Below are 19,857 nucleotides of genomic sequence, written 5' to 3'. Positions count from 1 at the left end.
TGGTGGACATTGAACTCCCCAACCAGCGAATAGGGGGGTGGGAGCTAACCACGGAGATGAAGGAGATCAGCTCTTGCCATTGGTGTAGATGATGAATTACTGTACAAAGAGAGAAGGTGTATCCAGAAAGGGAAAGAGTTACAGTGACAGCTTGCAAGGAACTGTTTAAATGGACTGGGTGATAATGGATAGTATCACGGAGAAGAGTCATAAGTACCCTGTGTGCCAGAGTGCCATCAACAGAGCAGAGATCAAACCAAATGTTTGGAAATGAGGGAAGATAAAGCAATCATGGGGGCATAGCTTTGTTTCCTGAAGGCAGAAGAAGACCAGAGAGGGATTGTAAGAGGACCGACAATTCATCCCAACTGGAGCAAATTCCGTGGGTATTCCAATGGATAATTGACATAGGATGGACAGAAAACGGAAAAATCTCACCACGGTTGCCGTCAATTCAATGACCACTGAGACCCGGCAGCCGGCAGCTGACAGCATGGAACAGCATTCAGCCAAAGACAGAAGATCCTGCCTGATCCATAGGTTGTTCGGGAGTAGCTCCTGCCGCCAGTGATTGGCTGGTTTATCAACTGCCAGCAGTGCGTCTTGGCGACACAGAAGATGGCTGAGGTCAGCTACCACTGGGTGACACTGTAGAAGAGACATGCTATGGCAGAGAAGGAGAGGAACTGTGTTTCTAATGAGCCTTCTTGGAAGCAGGATGTTGAGATGAGGGAGTAGTCAATGGTTGTGAGGTCTGGGTATGTAAAAAAAATCTTCACAAGTAGGCTCTTTTTTTTGGAAGTCTGGGCATCGATGATTTAGCAGGAGCCAATGAAGGTTGAGCCTTTAGGCTGTGGAGCTAAAGGTGAGATTGCATGTCTGCATGGCTGCCTGCTTAGTAGGTCAAGGAGAGGTGAGGACAGTGCTGTATTTACCCACTGGGAGCACAGTGGGCTTTCTGCTGGTCAAAACTTACGAGCAGCAAGGGTAGACACCTTTTCCTTCACTGAGATTTCCTGAATAATTCGTTCATCTTTAAAAATAGGGCAATCTCTAGAGGAAGCAGTGTGGTCGCCCATACAGTTGATGCAATGAGGTGATGGAGGTGGACAATCACCCTCATGGGCATCCCTGTCACATGTAACACATTTGGCCATATTGGGACACGACTGGCTGGTATGATAAAACCGCTGACACCGATAGCGACTTATAGGGTTGGGGATGTAAGGGCGAACTGAAATGATCTCATACTCCGCTTTAATGTTTGATGAAAGCTGAAAACTGTCAGATGTCAAGAAGAGAGTGTGGGTTGGTACCAGTTCCTTGTCAACGCTATTCATGACTCGATGTACAGCCATTACACCCTGGTCAGACAAGTAATTTTGGATGTCCTCATTTGATAATCTGTTGAGTGATCTTGAATAAACCACCCTGTGTGATGAATTTAAAGTACGGTGCACTTCCACTCAGACAGGGAAGGAGTGTAGCAGTGTAGTTCAAAGCAATCTATGTGCCTGGAGGGCACTGTCTGTGTCTAACAACAAGGTGCCATTTTGTAATCAGGAATAAGTCTTTATCGGACCTACAACTGTATTGATACTTTTCTGAATAATGAAAGGGTTGACAGTGGAGAAACCTCAACCTTTGTCAGACCGAGAAACAACTAGGAACTTTGGTATGGATGGAAGAATTGTAGGTGGCTGAGACAGATCTAACTTTCTCTTGTGGGCAGAAGTTGTAGAAGTAGAGGAAACCATTGTGAAAGTATCCCCCATGATTACCAGTATCCTAGTGGGGGCTCTCTGAGGCACTCCCATCTTAGGTGATTGTCCACACTTCAGGACACACCTCCCAAGAAACGGCTGTAGGGACCAATTGGCACATTCGAAAGGTACCAGCTTAGGTAATCACCCCTCCCTGGGCCTGGCCTTTCCCAGGGGGTACATACATGTCCTACTTGTCTACCTGGGGTGGGGAATTATGCGTTACCCCATCACTGGCTATGCATGGGTCGGCCTTCAGACATGCACAGGGGGGAAGAAAGAAAGGGGGGAAGAAAGAAAGGGAGGAAGAAAGAAAAGGAAAGAAAAGAAGAGGTCTCAAATGCCTCAGTGGAGAAGAAGGTGAAGAGAAGAATCAAGGAAAAGAGAAGGACAAAGGGAGGACAGAAACTTTCCAGTATAGAGAGAAGAAAAGAGAAACCATATCTTACAGTAACAAGTGTCCGTCCCAGATGTAGGCACAAAACATACTCCCAAAGATAGGGAGAAGGGGAAGGGAAGTGGCAAGGGGGAGGGGGGTTAAGGTAGGGGGAGGATCAAGGGGGTGGGGATAGGGGGGTTGGGGGGAGGAGCAGGGAGGGGATTGGGGGGGTGATCCGGGGGGGGGGGGGGAGGTGGAAAGAGAAGGTATGCAGGCCTTAAGGAAAGAGCTGCACTAGCTTGAGGTACCGTGCTCGCCACGCATGTATCCACAGAAGAGTTGTGGACCCCCTGGAGGGTCTAGGCAGTGAGTACACATAAGAGCAAAACTCAGATTGTTGAAATTTTGTTCATAAAATGGAAATAACTTGCCAGAATACGAGGAACAATGTCACTGTTATGGTTTACAGTATCATACTTTCTTAGACAAACAAGGAATGGAGAAAGGAGTGAAGTAGTTAGTTGTGATCTCCAAGAAAACATCCTAACAGGTCAGACATGATTAGATACACTATCACACTTAGTCAATATAGAAAGCCCTGAATTGAAACAATAAATACCTGATTATGTGATTAAGACTTTTTTTGGTTCTTCACTTTATTATTTATAGGAAGGTACAGGGAATACTTATAGAACAGTAAGTCATATGACCAAACAGTCAATGGTCTTGTGTAAATTGAATGTGAGGGTGGGAGAAAGGAAAGGGAAGGGAAGGGAAGGGAAGGGAAGGGAAGGGAAAGGATGGAAGGAATTCATAATGTCAGTTGCAGCAGGACTTTATGCGTAGTTAGCAGTGATAAATTAGAATGTGTGCTGGACCAGGATTCAAGTGAGGAATCTCTTGTTTACTGGCCAGCTGCATTAACCACTGAACCAGCCAGGAAGCAGTGTTTATAACAATTTCACGTACTATCTCGATATGCCCCTTGCCCGACCCACATAGCATAGTGCCACCTATCTGCAGTCCCTGTCCATTTCCTCCTTGCTCGTTACTTTGTTCCCCAAGATTCCCCCATGACATTAAACTTGATTGTGCACTCATGCTGAAGGTGGTGGATTCATAGCCCATCAAGGAAAATCAGGGATATGAATGGGTGGTGTCTGTTCTTTTGGACATGTCAGAAAGAGCAAACATTATGTGAACTCCAACATTGTGATACATGCTACGTAAATTAAAGGCAGAGGAGGGGATGAATGAAAGGAAAGGGGAGGAATTCATGGTGTCAGCTGCATAAAGACTGTGTGGAGTCAATTAACATAACATATATCACTGCTGTGGATTCTGCATAATGTCTGTTCTTTTGGCCATTCTGGAAGGAACAGACAACATACATTCATATAATTGATTCACCTTGACAGGCTTTGAATCCACCACCTTCAGCATGAATGGACAGTCATGTTCGACCTCCACCACGAATGTCAAAGTAGCAAGCAAGGAGGACATCGATGAGAACTGTGGACACCGTGCATTCATATAATAGTCAATGGTCTCTTAGTTCCTCTTCGCATATCAGTTTAGATTAAGTGTCCTCTGAATGTTGACTTACCTTCATCTCCATGCATCACATCCCCATTTTTCACATTAACTAGGCAGTCTAAGTATGGTCCTTTGACTCCCTATGTAAAATGTTGAAATTCATTTGGATGTGGCCTATACAACACCATTGACCAGGCAGATGATGTAGCTTTATTTTTTTCCTGTGTGTGTTTCCAAAAAGGAATAGGAAAATACCACCCAGTCTGGCCAACATAAAATTTGTCATAATTTTAACATTAAATTCTACACTTTTGAGATAAGCCTTCCTTCATGGGCAGTATTATACATCACGTTCATAACTCACATCTTAAGTGAACCAGGGGTCGTATTATGGTGCTAATACTACCGGGTGCTTTGAATGTCAGATAAATGCTATTTAAATGTTAAGTGTATTTCCTTTAATAAAATATTTTGTTAATGTTAGCAATCACAGTCATATTGAATCTTATTAGATAGTCAGTTGTCTAGTAGTTGCTTCAAATTATTGTCCATTCTTAATTGAATATTCTATCTTGATTTATAATGACAAATTTTACTCTCCAAACCAATGTTAAGTGCATGGCAGGGGTTACATCCAATTGTACTACATATTAGAGTTTCTTCCCATTCCATTTGTGTATGGAAGACAAGAAGAATGACTACTCGGATGCCCCTGTACATGTTGTAACTAACCCAATTTTCTCTTTGATGTGCCTGCAGGTAGAATACATAAGGTGGGCTGTAGTATATTCCTATATCCTCAGTTATTGACATTCTTTCAAGTTTGGAAACAGGATTTCATATGAAAATTGATGTATATCTTCCAGTGTCTGCCAGTTCAGTTTTCCAATATTCCCATAATGCTCTCCCATGGGTCAAGCAAACTTGTGGCTATTGACACTGACTGCATATGTTTGATATCCCCTGTTAGTCCCGTTTGGTATGATCCCCTTCCCACTTGACCACATGGTTTGTAAACAATTACATTTGCAGGTTGACTGCTTTCCCCTAGTATCTTACCTATGAATCTAAGTCATGCCACTTCATTTAACTACAACTCAGCCTATTTGACCATTCCACTTCACATCCCCACAAGCTGTTATACCCAAGTATTTGTATAAGTTGACTGATTGTAGTTGTGACCCACTTATTTTGTAGTCATAAATTAATACATTTCTGCACTTAATAAAGTGCACTATTTTACATTTGTGAACTTTTAAAGTAAGTTGTCAATCTTTGCTCCACTTTGTAATCTTATCAAGGTGGAACTGAATATTTGGTCAGGATTTTCCAGATAGTACTTCATTATAGATAACTGAAACATCTGAAAAAGTTTAAGGTTACTATTAATATTGTCTGCCCAGTCAGTTTATCCCATTAAAAAAGTGCAAGAATCATGGAGTACAATATAGCTAATCTTCCAAGTGAGGGTCGTTAAAAATGGTCTTAGCAGTAGATTTACATGTAACTCATAATTTATTTTAATTTTTAATATACATTTTAATTAATGCTCATTGTATGTTAACTCGGAGAGCAGAAGGATGTTTTTAGAATTTAAGTTTGTTACATTTTTATTATTGTCCTCTGTTTAAGTTCTTGGTTTTATATTTTCAAATTTTGTTGCAAATATGCAAAGCAGTTGTTGCACGATTGTCATGGAGATGGTATGATTTTAACTTGAGACTATGTACTGAACACTGTCTTCAATTTATATACGCCACTTCATTTACATGGAACATTAAAGCATGTTTTTCTTGCTTCTCATCTGGGTGTTTTTCATTTTACTTACACTATCTGTTGATGGCAGTAGGCCAAGACATGTAATGCAGTAGGAATTAAATAAGTTAAGGTGTGGTCTAGAGTGAAGCCAAATAATAAATTGCTAAGATAATTTTAAATTATTGAAATGAAATTTAGAAGATGGGGTTTTGAATAATTCTGCAAGATCTATCTTATTTATATGGTCCAGCCATGAAAAACGAGCATCTTGAGGCTTTCTGTATTGTACTTGAACCATCAAACATTTGATACAGAAGCAAACATCATAAATATCCAAAATGTGTCTCTTTATCAGGAACTAAACATATTTGAATAATGACTCACCAGTAAGTTGATAAATGGTGCAGTCATTCCACCAGCTCGTGCTGAAGTAGAACTTGCACCAAGTGCAACATTTCGTACAACTGTGGGAAACTGTTCAGCTGTAAATATATATATTGTACCATATGAAGCAGTTACTGCCATTTTGCCTATCATTGCAAATGTCACCAGTAACCATGTCATCTCTACAGCAAAAGAGAACAGCAGCTTAGTATATGGTGAGTAATAGTATCTATGTGCACTCTATATTAATACAAATACATGATGTCTCACCTCCAGGTACAGCAAGAGCAGCTAGCAGAGATACTCCTCCCAGAAGCATACAAGAACACAGAATTGATTTTCGGCCCCATTTATTGAGGGTGAACAGTAAAAAAGTATATGCAGGAACTTCTACAGCACCAGAAATAAAGAAATTTAAGTACTGGTTTCCTGCCAGGTTAGATGTGTTCCATGAAAGACCATAGTAGGCACTGTTGTTGACAAACCTGTTGCAATGGAAACAGAATAAATTTATCAAGGAAGGAGAACTCAATTTTCTGTTCTCCTTTTATGTTAGTTTACACCAGAGGATGACTGTGCTAATGAAATGGGACAGCTATGAACAAGATGACATTTAGACATTATGTTATTGTAAAAAAGGAAAGCATCATGAAAGGACAGTAACTCATGCATGAATAGTTTAGGAATGCCATACAAGCAACCAAGAAAATAGTGGGATTATATACTATGACACTCAGAATATAGAGTAAACCTAAGTCATTTAGTTCATAATCAATATGTAACTGGTTTGTTATTTGTTAATAGAAAGTATATGTAGTGGTTAGGTTAATGTTCAAATAAATTAATGTTCATGTAAAAATAAATTTAACAACTGTAGAAGCTTAGGAAGTTACTTTACTGATTTTTTAAATTGACAACCATTACCCTAATGTAATGTGCTGATGTATGGAATATTGTGGCAATTTTTTGGGATTTTGTGGCAAAAAATAAATAAATAAAAAATAAAATGAAAAAATAAAGAAGCAAATTTAGGTAACTAAACACATACTGTAATACCAGAAATCTCTTCAGTTTTAACTTCATAAATATTATGGTAACGGGAATTGCAGATTTAAAAAATTAACATAAGTAAGGAATGGCAACCATTTACATGCACATTAATAGTGGATGATGCCTTCGCACATGAAAGAACTCAAAAAATAGCATCTCTCTCTCTCCCTAATCTCCACTTAGCGTTCAAAAACATGAGTGAATGTCTGTGTCATGCCTGGTGACAAGCCCAGATTGCCAAATGGTATAGGCGACTGCTCACGAAAAGCAGGAAATCTGGATTCAAGTCTTGCTCAGGCACAAATTTTTAACTGTCTCAATATATTCATTACACTTTAAATATTCTGTATTATTCATTAGCTACAGGCTTCTCTACTATGATTTTCCTACAGAATAACAAAATAATGTAACGAAAAAATGATTAATATCAACATATATATTACTTACCAGTTGAAGAATATGTTGAGACATCGTTTACGAAGATTGGGATATCGCATAATGTCCAAAATTGATGGTTTTGTTACTTTAGTCTCAGGTATTGGTTTCTTCTCTGACGATGGTTTCTCATTTTCTTCAGACAACAGGCCATCAAGAACATCAGTAGGAATTTTAACTTTGTTTACTTTAGCAGCTTTTACAATAAGCTGCTGTGCTTGTTCTTTCCTTCCATTGGACAAAAGCCAGCGCGTAGACTCAGGAACAAACCTGAACAGAAAGCATTTCATGATGAGTGGACATCAACACATGCATCATTAAACAATTTAATTAAAATAAAAGAAGTTTGATCAGCTGTTACAGAATCATTTAACTGATAAAGCAGCAGCCTTCACTAAATATATAGCAGAAAGGTGTAGCATACATTCTGGAAGAGTTTCAGAAAGTTTTATTTATACGTGAAGATGTCAACTTTGAACAACAGCTTGCATACAGATGCAGTCTTTGGCAGTCATTCTTTGAGTTGAGATATCTCTGGAGCATTACTCTACAGCTCAGTTTGTTCTTTGTTTTTGGAATGTGTACATGTGCTTGGCAATATGGTGTATAAAATACCGTCAATCTTATTCTGCAGTCTGCTCAGGTCTCATTACTGCCGGGAGTCTACCTGGAACTGTATGACAAGAATGCAAATGATTTTCAGAAAAATATGAGGTATACAACCAGGTGCTTCACAATGAAAAATCCTGTTCCAATGATCAACATTTTCTCAGAGAATTCTCGTTGTATGATGACTTTAATTGTGGCTTTTCAAGAGTTTTTACAACTCTGAACAAGCAGCGAATATTGTGAAAACAAGGTGATGAACTAATGCAACTTTCTCCAAGTGTCAACAACATAAAACATTTGGATGGAAAATGTTTGGCACAGTTTGATCTTCTCAGTGACTTTAAAAATGATTCAAATCATGTTCTACAACTACAGGGCAGTGTTCACATAGAAAATTCTGTGATTCCTGGAAATTCACACCCATGAAACATCATTCCATGTACTTTTGTTAGTGCATCCATGCTGGAGGTAATGTAGCCAAACCTGATAGTACAAAAATGCAGAGTCTAGCTGGCTGGGCCACACAAGAAGATTCCCAGGATTCCATCTGCATTGGATATGGTTGATGGGATTTTGTTCACCAAAGCTCTCAGATCGACAGAACAAGATACTGGCATAAGTGAAGCTGTGAGGACTGGGCATGAGTCGTGCTTCGGTAGCTCAGATGGTAGAGCACTTGCCCGTGAAAGGCAAAGGTCCTGAGTTCGAGTCTCAGTCAGGCACACAGTTTTAATCTGCCAGGAAGTTTCATATCAGCGCACACTCCACTGCAGAGTGAAAATCTCATTCTGGGACAGAACAAGTAGCAAGCAGAAATTATTTTCACAGAGTTTGTGTGAGACAGTGATTTCTACCTAAACTACCTTCTTTCCATCCAGATCACCTGACAACATGGTTTGCCATCACAGAAATCGTCCTTTACAACCACAGCATAGTGGAAGGTTCTTTGAAGGTTTGTGCATTATTCATCAATATTTGTGAAATGCTTATATTATTAGTGATGTTATACAAGTGATGCCTGCCACTGGCAAATCTAATATGGTAAAAGCAACCTTGCCCCAGTGATTAACTCAGTCATGACAGAAGCAGAGAAATTGGGCAACAGAATTCCTTAATCAGTTTTGGAGACACTTAAGGGAGCTGATAGACCTAGAAAACATGCCAGACAGCATGCTTTTGACACTTTGCTTAAAGAAGTTACCACCACATGCAGTGGGGTCAAAAAATGTACACAGTTTTTGATAGTCAATATTAACAGAACAAAATGGCATATCATTACAATTCTTACTTGGGAGGAGGTTATTTTATGTCTTCAAAGTGGCCCTCATTAGCAGACAGACAATGTCAGTGTCACTGACTGCATGACAACCAGCTAGCTGTCTGTTCCAATGAATGGCCACTGGCAAACTGTGGCCAAGAAACAAGTGGACCACCCTGTTGCTGAACACATTGCCAAACATGATATCCTTCATTTCAATGACTGCTTCACAGCCTGTGCCATATGGATCCTTCCCACCACACCAGCTTTTCTGAACTGTGCAGGTGGAAACTTCCCTGCAATACATCCTACTTTGCCATAACCCTCCTGGCCTCAGCCTTTGTTAGTCACTGTCCTCACCCATCCAGCCCCTTCCCTGTTCCCATTCCAGCACTACACAGCCGTCATTCCACCATCACACCCAGTCTTTTCATTTCTCTACTTTTCTGCTAATTCCCCCCCCCCCCCTCCCCACCACTCCCCTGCCCTCTGTCTAACCTGCAGCACTGTCCGCCAACCTCACCATACTAACCCTCCCCCTCCCTATCCCAACCTCTTCTTTATCCCTATCCAGTCACCACTCCCATCATGCACAGGTGCTGCTGCTCGCAGTGGGGTTTCAGTTGCCTGAGACTGCAGTTGAGTGTGTGAGTTGTGTTTGCGTGTCTGCGACTCAGAATCTCCACTATATGGTGAGTAGCAACTTTCCTTCTCATAATATTGTTACATTCCATCCTGGATTTTCCATTGTTTGATTAAATTTGATGGAATAGCTGCATGCACAATGGATATTTAGACTACACAAAACAATCACCTTGCATTTGACAATTGACATGAATGAGGTGATATCAGGTGCAGATTTCTTAAGACAGTTCAACCTCTCTCCCGAACTAGCAAATGGCAAAGTTCAGCACACTGGCACTGGAAGCCAATGACAGGCATAATTGGCAGACCATCTACACATACTTGCATGAGGTCTGCAGATTCCAGAGCAGGTGCGGCTCGTAATTAAAGGCTCTGAGGTGGAGCCACCCCAAAATATATGTTAAAGTAAATTTCGCAAGAACTTATTACATAATTTAAATTATCAGGACGAATTTCGCATATTTCCCATTCCGATTAAAATAACATCGGTCAACGTTTTTGGAACTGTTTGTATCGATAGATGTTTTCCATACGGTTAGTAGTGTTTAGGCTGCGCCTTGGAACATCCGTAAGCTGCATGTAGTAGCAGTTTGGGGGTGTGGCTTCTGCATAGTACTGCTCTTTATGGGCGACCCGAAGGCTCAGAGCTTGCAGCCTATGGGTGTCATACCAACAACCACATGTTTTTCACGTTCCACTATCTATGTAATAAAGGAATGTAGAGTGGCCGAAACTTCGCTATCCAATCTCTGTTTCTGTATGCTTCGATGGGTCATTAATCGACGTTTAGTATTATTGTTTTGATAATGTTTTATGTAGTTGTTTTGTTTCTGCCATTGGCTATTTTATCTACATTTAGAATAAGTTTGCAAATACTCTGCCAGAGTGCACTAGACTACAGTAACATAACAGTACTGCCATCTAGCGAGAGTTTCATAAGTGATTAGAGGACAAAGCGCGCGAAATATGTCCCGTTACTTTACTTTCCTTGCTTGCTGATGCTGACTGCTTTTGTTGATACCATGTGATATTAGCAAGTTTCTTTTTCAGAGTGTATTTTGAAAGATTTTAGTGAGTTTTACTTGCTTGTGAATATCTGCGACATACCGCGAGTGTGAAATCAGCGCAATATGAATTCAGTGTGCAATTTAATAGGTAAAAACTTGGAACACGGCCATAGGATGAAAGTGAAAGAACTTGGTGCACCCAGGCCCGATCTAACGATCAATCAAGAACAGAAACAGTGCAAATCTAGGCAAGGATACAAACGCAGTTTTAATAGAGCAATGTACGATGCAGCTGAGTGGTTGTGAAGTGAAAAATGCATTTTTCTGTTTCACCTGTCTTCTTACAAATAGTACTGATAGTGCCTGGACTGAAACTAGTATCACTGACTTAAAGAATTTTCACGCAAAGGTGAAAAAACATAATTCCAGTGAAAAACATTTAAATGGTTTAATTGAGTTTTCAATGCTAGGGAAAGTGGACATTATGTGCCAAGTAGACAGTGCTTACCGCCATAATATAAAGATATATAATGAAAATGTATCAAAAAATCGGTATATTCTGGATAAATGATACTGTATTAAATTTTGCAGCTTGCCTTAAGGGGCCACAACAAAACAGAAGATTCCAAAAACCCAGGAATTTTTCGAGGATTAGTCAGTCTTACGGCAGAACTGGACTGCGTCTTGAAGCAGCACATTGAGAAATCAGAAAACCGTGTTCTCTTAGACCTATCGAAGACAATTCTAAATGAACTCCTGGAATCAATTTATGAGGTAATATGGCAGTTGCACAGATTGCTCATGCCACCCAATCACAGCACAAGACCTGTGACATCACCAAAACATCACAGTATCGTCATGCGAACTCGTAAACTTCGAGCTTTGGAGGTAAACCACAATAAACACCTTAAGTTTAGAAATGAAAACACCAAAAATATTAAGCAGCCGCAAAGTTAACATTCATCGAATTAAAGACCCCTCCAAAACGCCTCTTTTCATATGATTTGCTGCAAAGTGTCAGAAAATGTAATGACGACGTATAAAAACACTAATTAAAGATTTTAGCTCGAAGTTAGCTTCTAATGATATTTAATACCTGATTATAGACCATACAGTACGTAAAATTATGGGTAGAGAGTGATCTGCCCATCCCCCTCCCCCTGAATTCTTAGTTGTTTATGTCAGACTAATCTGTAGCGTAACCCGAGGTCTATGTTAGCTCCGATCGATAAATGCCGCAGCCTTCTCCAGTATAGAAACCACGAGCCGCGCCTGTTCCAGAGCATTTACTAATCACCAGCTAAAGACTATTTGCCATTCTTTGAAACTGAATTTGGATGCCATGAGTAGGAAGTACAAAGACAAAAAAGAAGAGAAACAAGAATTATATGACAAAAACCAAGATTTACAATCCAAATTATCTTCCAAAACAAGAGTCTTGAATGCTGATAAAATGTGAACAGGAAAACTGAAGAAGATAAGTGCTCATCCCAGAAACATCTTCTGTCAGTCACTTGTAGAAGGAAGTTGTAACAAATGTAGTTGACATATGTGAACAATCAGTGCAGAATATATCAGATGGAATTCATGTGAGAAGAAGGAACCTAGTTTGGTCCAGCACAAGGCACAAACAACTAACAAGGAATCACACTACATAATGCAGGTCACCATCGCAAATGCAAATAATGGTGTACACGCTATCATTTCCAATACTATTAGTAACTCTAATGTTACAAGGACAAAGAGCTGCAAGACAAAACCACAATCCAACATCAGTCACTTATCATTGGAGGATGTCTAAAAAGTTCTACAGTGTCTGAGACAGTAAGATGCCAACCCAAACCATCCTTCATTCTAAGGGTGGGTTCACAGGAATACCCCCTCCTCCCAGCCAAACTGTCTTTGTGCCTCTGTCAATGTCACATGGAGGACACCAAACTTCCATCTTACCCGTGAAAAAAGGTGCAATAGGTTTCCTTTGCAAGCCCCTAGCCACAAAAATTAGTCAGAAGTGGATGTTAAAGAAATGGTCCAGTTGTGCTCTGCTTTGTAGTCTGCCACAGCAAGGTTGGTCACACTCAGGCACAGTGGTTCTAATGCCATCACCAGCCTTTCCCAGAAGCACTCTGCACTGGAGGAGGAGGAGGAGGAGGAGGAGGAGGAGGAGGAGGAAGAGGAGGAGATCGGGGACTTCATCTCCAAACAACAACTTCTTGTGTACCGTCATAGTGTACAGTTATCTTTGGCACACATTCTTTGAGTTGAGATATATCTCTGGAGTTTTTCTCTACAGTTTAGTTTGTTCTTTGGTTTTGGTGTGTGATAATGTATTCTGCATGTGTTCAGTAATATTACAAATAAAATACCATCAATCTTATTTCACAGTCTGCTCAAGTGTCATTACTACAACCAACTTACCTGGGATCCCACCTGTATATTGAATACATGTTCTAAGGATTCAATGAAATCTGATACCCAGGCAAATATAAAATCCATCTCATAGCATTAACCTACCTCTTCCTACTGTCTAAACTCTACAAAAGATATTATTGGTGTTAGTGGTGTACGTGAAATACTAAGGACAAGATAAAAGTACCACCCTGGCATAAAGTTTTATTCTCTCAGCACATAGAATAGAATAGTAGTTTATTATCTTATAACATACCATTTTAAACCATTGACTTAATGTACAGGAGACTCATCGAAACACAAAAACTGGTTTACAATTTTCCTAATAATACAAGTAATATAACATACAGTACTGAATAATTACTTAATTAAGCACTTAATAATTTTTTTCAAAAGTAACAAACTTTTAAAGATTAGCAGTCCTAAGCACTTTCTCACTCCTGCTCAAATTTTCAGGCTGTCGTTTATGAATTCTTCGACTGAGTAGTAACATTTCTGCACTAGTTTCTTATCTCAGGACTTTTCAGTGTTTCTAAATTTATGCTGACTAATTCTCTTTCTTTCACTTTGTAATAAATTTTCATACCCATATAATGTGGAGTTTGAGCATAAAGTTTTAAATGGTGGGTGGGGAGCATAAAATTATTTAGATTTCTGGTGTTGTAATCATATTGAAAATGATTTGCTACGAATAAATCAGGGTTACTGTGTAAAAACATAATCAGCTCATATATGTATAGTGAGGGAACATTCAATATACTTAGATTTTTTAGGAGTTGGTGACATGATTTTCTTTGCCCTACATTGTGCATATTTCTAATGATGGTTTTCTGAAGTTTTAGTATTCGATACATATGGTTTGAGTCACCCCAAAATATAATTCCATACCTTATTACTGACTCAAAGTAGCTGTGATATACTTCTTATGCCCATACTGGTAGCATGAACAATATCCTCATTGCAAATGCTAGGCTATTTAATTTATTTGCAAGGTACTGCATCTGTGATCCCCATGATAGATTTTTATCTATTTGCATTCATAAGAATTTCACACAGCTATCTTCCTGCAAATCCTGGTTTCTGTGACTGACCTGAATATAATTTAATTTTGTTTGCTTTCTTTTAAACTGCATTAACTGAGTCTTTTCCAAGTTTTATTTTAACTTGTTTAAATCAAACCAGGTCTCTAATTTTTCTAAAGTATGTGATACAGTTTGCGGAATTTGATCAGTACTGTTACGTTCAATGATTAAAGATGTGTCATCTGCAAATAAAACTGATAGACACTCAATATTAAGTGGCAGATCATTTGTGTAAAACAAAAACAGAATGGGACCTAAGACAGAACCTTGGGGGTACTCCATGTGAAACCGTTTTCCGTTTTGAAGTACTTGTTCCTCTCTCTGATGTTATAACCACTCTTTGTCTTTGTTTAGTTAGATAGGACTGAAACCATCTAATACTGTGTCCCCAATTCCATACTTTTCCAGTTTAGAGAGTAGCAAGGAATGATTCACACTATCAAAGACCTTTGATAAGTCACAAAAAATTCCTGTGGCATGCAGTGAGATGTCTAGCGATGAGCTAAATTTCTAGTAGATACTTAATGGTTTACCTTTCATGTTGGAGTGAAAAATTTAATCTGATAACAGCCACTAAGATGTGGCTAAGCTGTTCTGTGACATGTTCTTTACCGGGAATTATAATTCAATCTTTTTATGCAATTATCTATGCAAAAGTGTTTCTATGAAATTTTAAAACCAGAAGAGTGGTACTGGCAGATCTGAATTATGGCATGTGTGCTGCTGCATACCCAGACAGCTGAAGCAGTACAAATAGCACTAAAAAAAAGGCAGTATCTAGGTTTGAATCTTGAATTGGCATATGGTTTTAATCCATCACGAAGATTCTTGCTTACTTACATTGGTAACCGAATAAACATTACATGATACATATTATAAAAGGAGAGACAAAAGAAGATAACAAATTTCAAAAATTAGAATTCTCTTCATTAACGCATAAAACTAGTAGCAACAGCTAATTTTCATCTTCTTATATAGCGCGTTCATAAAGTTGCTGTGTACTGGACTATGAATCTGGATTATGTTGGAAGTTTGAAACAAAGTTCACAGTGATTTTTTTAAAATTTGTTCTGCTGTTGTGTAGCATTTAAATGTGTGGTTCATTTGATGAAAGCTATTAAATGTGATGTGTACTGCTTTGATGTTCAATTTGTTTTTAAATTATGGTGCTTTCAACTGAGGAACATATTTTTCTTGTTGAGCACATATTTCAAAAAGGTGATAAATAAAGGAGGCATTTGCTAAAAAATTACCAGAAACAGCTGTCCCTCATTGTAATGTGGTTCATTGACTTACTGAGAAATTTGGAGAGAGAGTCTCAGTATTAGATATCAAATGAACTGGAAGATCACCTAAACTAAACGCTCATATAAAATGACAGCTGTGCAATAAATGAGAGGTGCAGATCATGAAGATTGAATCTGTTACTGCAAATGGTTTACAAATGTCTTTAATTGAAAGGATTACCACCTTCTGTAAAGATGAGGGATGGTTCCACCTCCATTATAGCCAATGGAGAATCCTCAAACGGTGCTTCAAATGCCATTGTGATTACCAGAAAACTGCAATATACAGATAGCACGCTATTGGACCTTTATTTTTTGAAGGAACCATGAACACTATTGTTTAAAGCTCCACAAGTTCATTGGCCAGCTAAAGGAAGATGAAATCAGCTACTTGTGGTTTCAATAAGATGGCACTACTGTACACACAGCTAACAACACTATGCATCTCTTCTATAGCCCCACAGTTGCGACATTGTACTCCACAGTTTCTTCTTTGGAGAGCAGCAGAAATTGTAGTGTGTTGCAGTCACCTATGCATGCTTTGTGGCTAAAAACTGAAATAATTGCATATATGAGAAGCATGTCACAATCAGATCTGCAGAAACTGTTTTTGAATAACATTAAGTGGGTTCAAGATTGCTTAGCCACCTGTTGACATCATTTCCAATATATGACGTAACTACACAGCAGCTTTCTGAACACCCTGTATTTTTATTATCCAGAGACCCTTAGGGTACGGAGTCACTGCAGCTTCCATTTATTTAATTTAGTATGCTAGTGCAAGAGAAAACAAATTATGTAAATTGTCAAAATCCACTTACCACCAGTAGGACAGAAAGAATACAGATGGAAGTGTGAATGCTAATTGCAACATTCTCCAATCTGGTATGAGGTAAGCTAACAAAGCTGTCAGTACATATCCAAACGTGAAGAAAAACTGACATGCCACACCAGCAAAAAGCCGCCTAGATGGTCCAACCATTTCCATTGCTGCAATGTGAAAAACACTACAGTTTCTTGATATTAATAACATTTTTATTAGTACTAAAACTGACAATACAGAAGGAATTATGAATAAAGATACAATACCAGACATACACAAAATTTAACAAATCCTGTATTTCCTTCTATAAATAAAACTTCTTACTTAATGAAATAAAAATTAATTTCAACTTGACAGACAAATTGTGAATCTTATTTTAGTTTGGGTCCATTCTTATGTACGTAAAAAAAAAAAAAAAAAAAAAAAAAAAAAAAAACTGTATTATTACATTCACTTAATGTTTCTGAATCTCTGTCCTTTTTCTTTTTGTGTATACAGGTATAAAAAGTTATATCAAAAGGAATATTGCTATCATAGCTACATTTTTCTCTTCCTTTTTCCTGCAAAGGTAACAATATATGATTCTGACAAAGAATTAACCCTATACTTGTGCAAGTAAATATATTATGACAAATCTCAGTACATCATTTAAAATACTTTCATTGTAATACCATTCCATTATCTTTGATTTTATATTTTGAGCCTCTAGTTAGTAATTTTATTCTGGAAGACTTCATTTATTGTTGAAGATTAGAATTAGTGGACCCTTTATGCCAGATTTGGAATTTTTGTCTGAATTCTAAAGTCACGTGCTGGCAGGCGACATCACCTAGTGCAGGGGAATAGTGTGCTCAAAACATTGCTACATAGCGTTCATGCACTCTCCAGCAATGAGAGTCTCAACCAATGTCTGAGATCTGTTTTCTGGAAGAATGGATACACACAGTAGCAGATTTGGAGTGCACTGTTTCCTACTCTGACTGTAGAAATAGCAGAAACAAAAGAGAAACCTCAAGAGAATGCAGTCATTACCATTCATTCCATTTTTTGGCACACTATTTGGAAAGATAGGATGAATTCATTCAAAATGGGACATGAAGACTGTGCTCCATCCACCAGTTAAAAGCATGAGCACTGCATAGCAGTGTCAAGGATGACATCACATTACAGAAGTCCGGTGTCTATCAGATCCTCTGCCAATAATGTTTTGACATAAGCAGATCAGACAGTGCACACTGGTAAGGATTGTTGCTGACAACACCTACAGCACACAAAACTGCAGCCTCCTAACAAGTCGATAGTTGTGGAACATTGCCTCACAGAATTTCAGAATTACATGGAATGGATTACAATAATACAACAGTTCTGACACACATATAATGTCTGGGACAGTTCATTAAAGAAATTTATTGAGATTCAAGTATGGGAACTGCTAATCAATCTTGACAGCACTAACATCCTTAGCAAGGCCTGGGAACTGCACTTAACCTGATTAAAAAGACGAAGAAGATAATGAACTGACATTGTGGGCAGGTGGAGCAACAGCAAAATGAAAAGTGCAGATGTTGGCAGCATGCTCCCTGGTCATGTGAGTGACAAGTTGGGAGGGGCGGGAGGAGGCACGGGAAGGGGGGAAGAGAGAAAAGCGCACTGCATCAGGTCATAAGTGGTCAGTTCATCAGCGTACCTAATGATGGCAAAGTGGTTGCTTGCCATAAAATTGTACCTGTTGGGCAAAGGCATCTGAATGTTCAACTGTAAACTATTTTGCCAGTGTTTCAAATACGTAAAAATCTTGCACACTTATATTTAAATGCCCCAGTAATCTTCATAGATGAAAGGGTTTATCAAAATCCATTGAGAGTTTGCCATTCACTGACCACCCTCTCAACTTTTTAGAATTTTATTTCTTACTTAATATTATAAAATTTGTATGCTGTCGACCTCTCTTTGATACTGCTCATAAATAATGAGTTCTCTTGCTGAAATACAAACAATGGAAGGAGGAAACCATTCAATTTATTATAAAAATCTTGAGGGATCAACATTTGCATAAGCAAGATTTTATGTGCTTATTGAACTATATGATGAGTTGTTACTCTTTATTTCTTCCATTATTCGTATTACACTCAGGCCTGTCCATCATCATATTGAATTCTATTTGTAGTTAATTCATGAATCTTCAGGGAACATTTTTCCCAAAAACTAAGGCACACTTAGTTTTCAGAGACAGAAAAAAATTTGTAGTCTATTCTTATGAACGGTACATACCAATAACATAGCCAATTAAGAAAACTCCTGAAGCAGTCATGCCAACAACCAGTCTGAATATCATGAAGAAAATATACTGTGGTGAAACAGATACCAGTATTCCACCAAGAATCTGTAGCACCAAAGCAATAACAAATATCGGTTTTCGTCCATATCTGAAACAAAAAATGCAATTAAGTGGCATTAATATCACTATCCTTCATGAAATTACATCTACATTCATTAGCGAGATGTTTCTTACCTATCAGAAAGAAAACCAAATCCAAACGAGCCTATCATGTCACCAAGCATAAACATTGAGTCTGCTGTGGCACGTAGCCAGGCACTGTCACATACTAAGTCCCACTGAAAAGCAAGAAAACATTTATGTCAGATACCATCCTTCATAATTACACCACAGGAGCTTAACAAAATTCAGTTGTCTATTGAGTAAAAAATATCAAAGGCAATTACAGACATTATGTCTGAAGTTATTTTGCACTAATCTGAACTTAGTTATAAAGTTCTTTGACAGAAATCTTTGTCCATTTAGAAACACTTCTTATTTAAGAACAATGTGATCAACTCTTGTTTGTATAGGGACTTTTCATGTTATTTGAACAAGAACTGATTGGAATATGAGAAACAACATCAAACAACACCTCACATTATATGAAACCGACAACTATTCATTCAATGACTGTTCTGCAGATGTAAAATACAGTGAAGATAATTGAAAATTATGAGTGATGGAAAATCTGAGATGATTTGATCCAGACAGCAGCTGCAAATTCTGAACTGTACTTGACCCAACCACACAGGGGAAAAAAACCACACACACAGACAGACACACACACACAAATGATTGATTTGTGTGTAATAATGGAATTAATTCAATGAGAAATGTGTTGCAGGTGAAATGATAATGGCCTCACATAACATTGGCAAGAAATCAAATCCAAGCTCTAATTTCTTGTATTTAACATACTCTTCAAAGGAAAGATGGAACATTAATGTTTATTGTCTCATCAATGAGGAGATCATTAGAGAGAGTACTTATTGAAGTTGGGTAAGGATGGGGCATGAAATCAGCTGCATCTTTTTCAAAGGAATCATCCCAGAATTTTTCTTAATTGATTATAAGAAACCATCTGTATGGCCATTAGCTCTGCTCCTCTGAAAT

General features: G+C 38.4%; 1 protein-coding gene across 3 annotated transcripts in view; it reads right to left on the bottom strand.

The window, feature by feature from the left end:
- LOC126475922 (organic cation transporter protein-like) overlaps positions 1–19,857 on the bottom strand; it is a 416,650-nt gene that overhangs the window by 10,316 nt on the left and 386,477 nt on the right. For all 3 annotated transcript variants that reach the window (XM_050103504.1, XM_050103505.1, XM_050103503.1), the window contains 6 exons: positions 18,937–19,040; positions 18,696–18,850; positions 16,423–16,591; positions 7,318–7,575; positions 6,091–6,305; positions 5,821–6,002 (listed from right to left, as the gene is read on the bottom strand). In XM_050103504.1, the coding sequence (XP_049959461.1) occupies positions 5,821–6,002; positions 6,091–6,305; positions 7,318–7,575; positions 16,423–16,591; positions 18,696–18,850; positions 18,937–19,040 (1,083 nt within the window). The remainder of the gene's footprint in view (positions 1–5,820; positions 6,003–6,090; positions 6,306–7,317; positions 7,576–16,422; positions 16,592–18,695; positions 18,851–18,936; positions 19,041–19,857) is intronic.

The sequence above is a fragment of the Schistocerca serialis genome, chromosome 1 (genome assembly GCF_023864345.2).
Source record: "Schistocerca serialis cubense isolate TAMUIC-IGC-003099 chromosome 1, iqSchSeri2.2, whole genome shotgun sequence".
In the NCBI taxonomy this organism is placed as follows: Eukaryota; Metazoa; Arthropoda; class Insecta; order Orthoptera; family Acrididae; genus Schistocerca; species Schistocerca serialis.
Note: the sequence above shows the minus strand (reverse complement) of the source record. Positions and strands in the feature narration are given on the sequence as shown.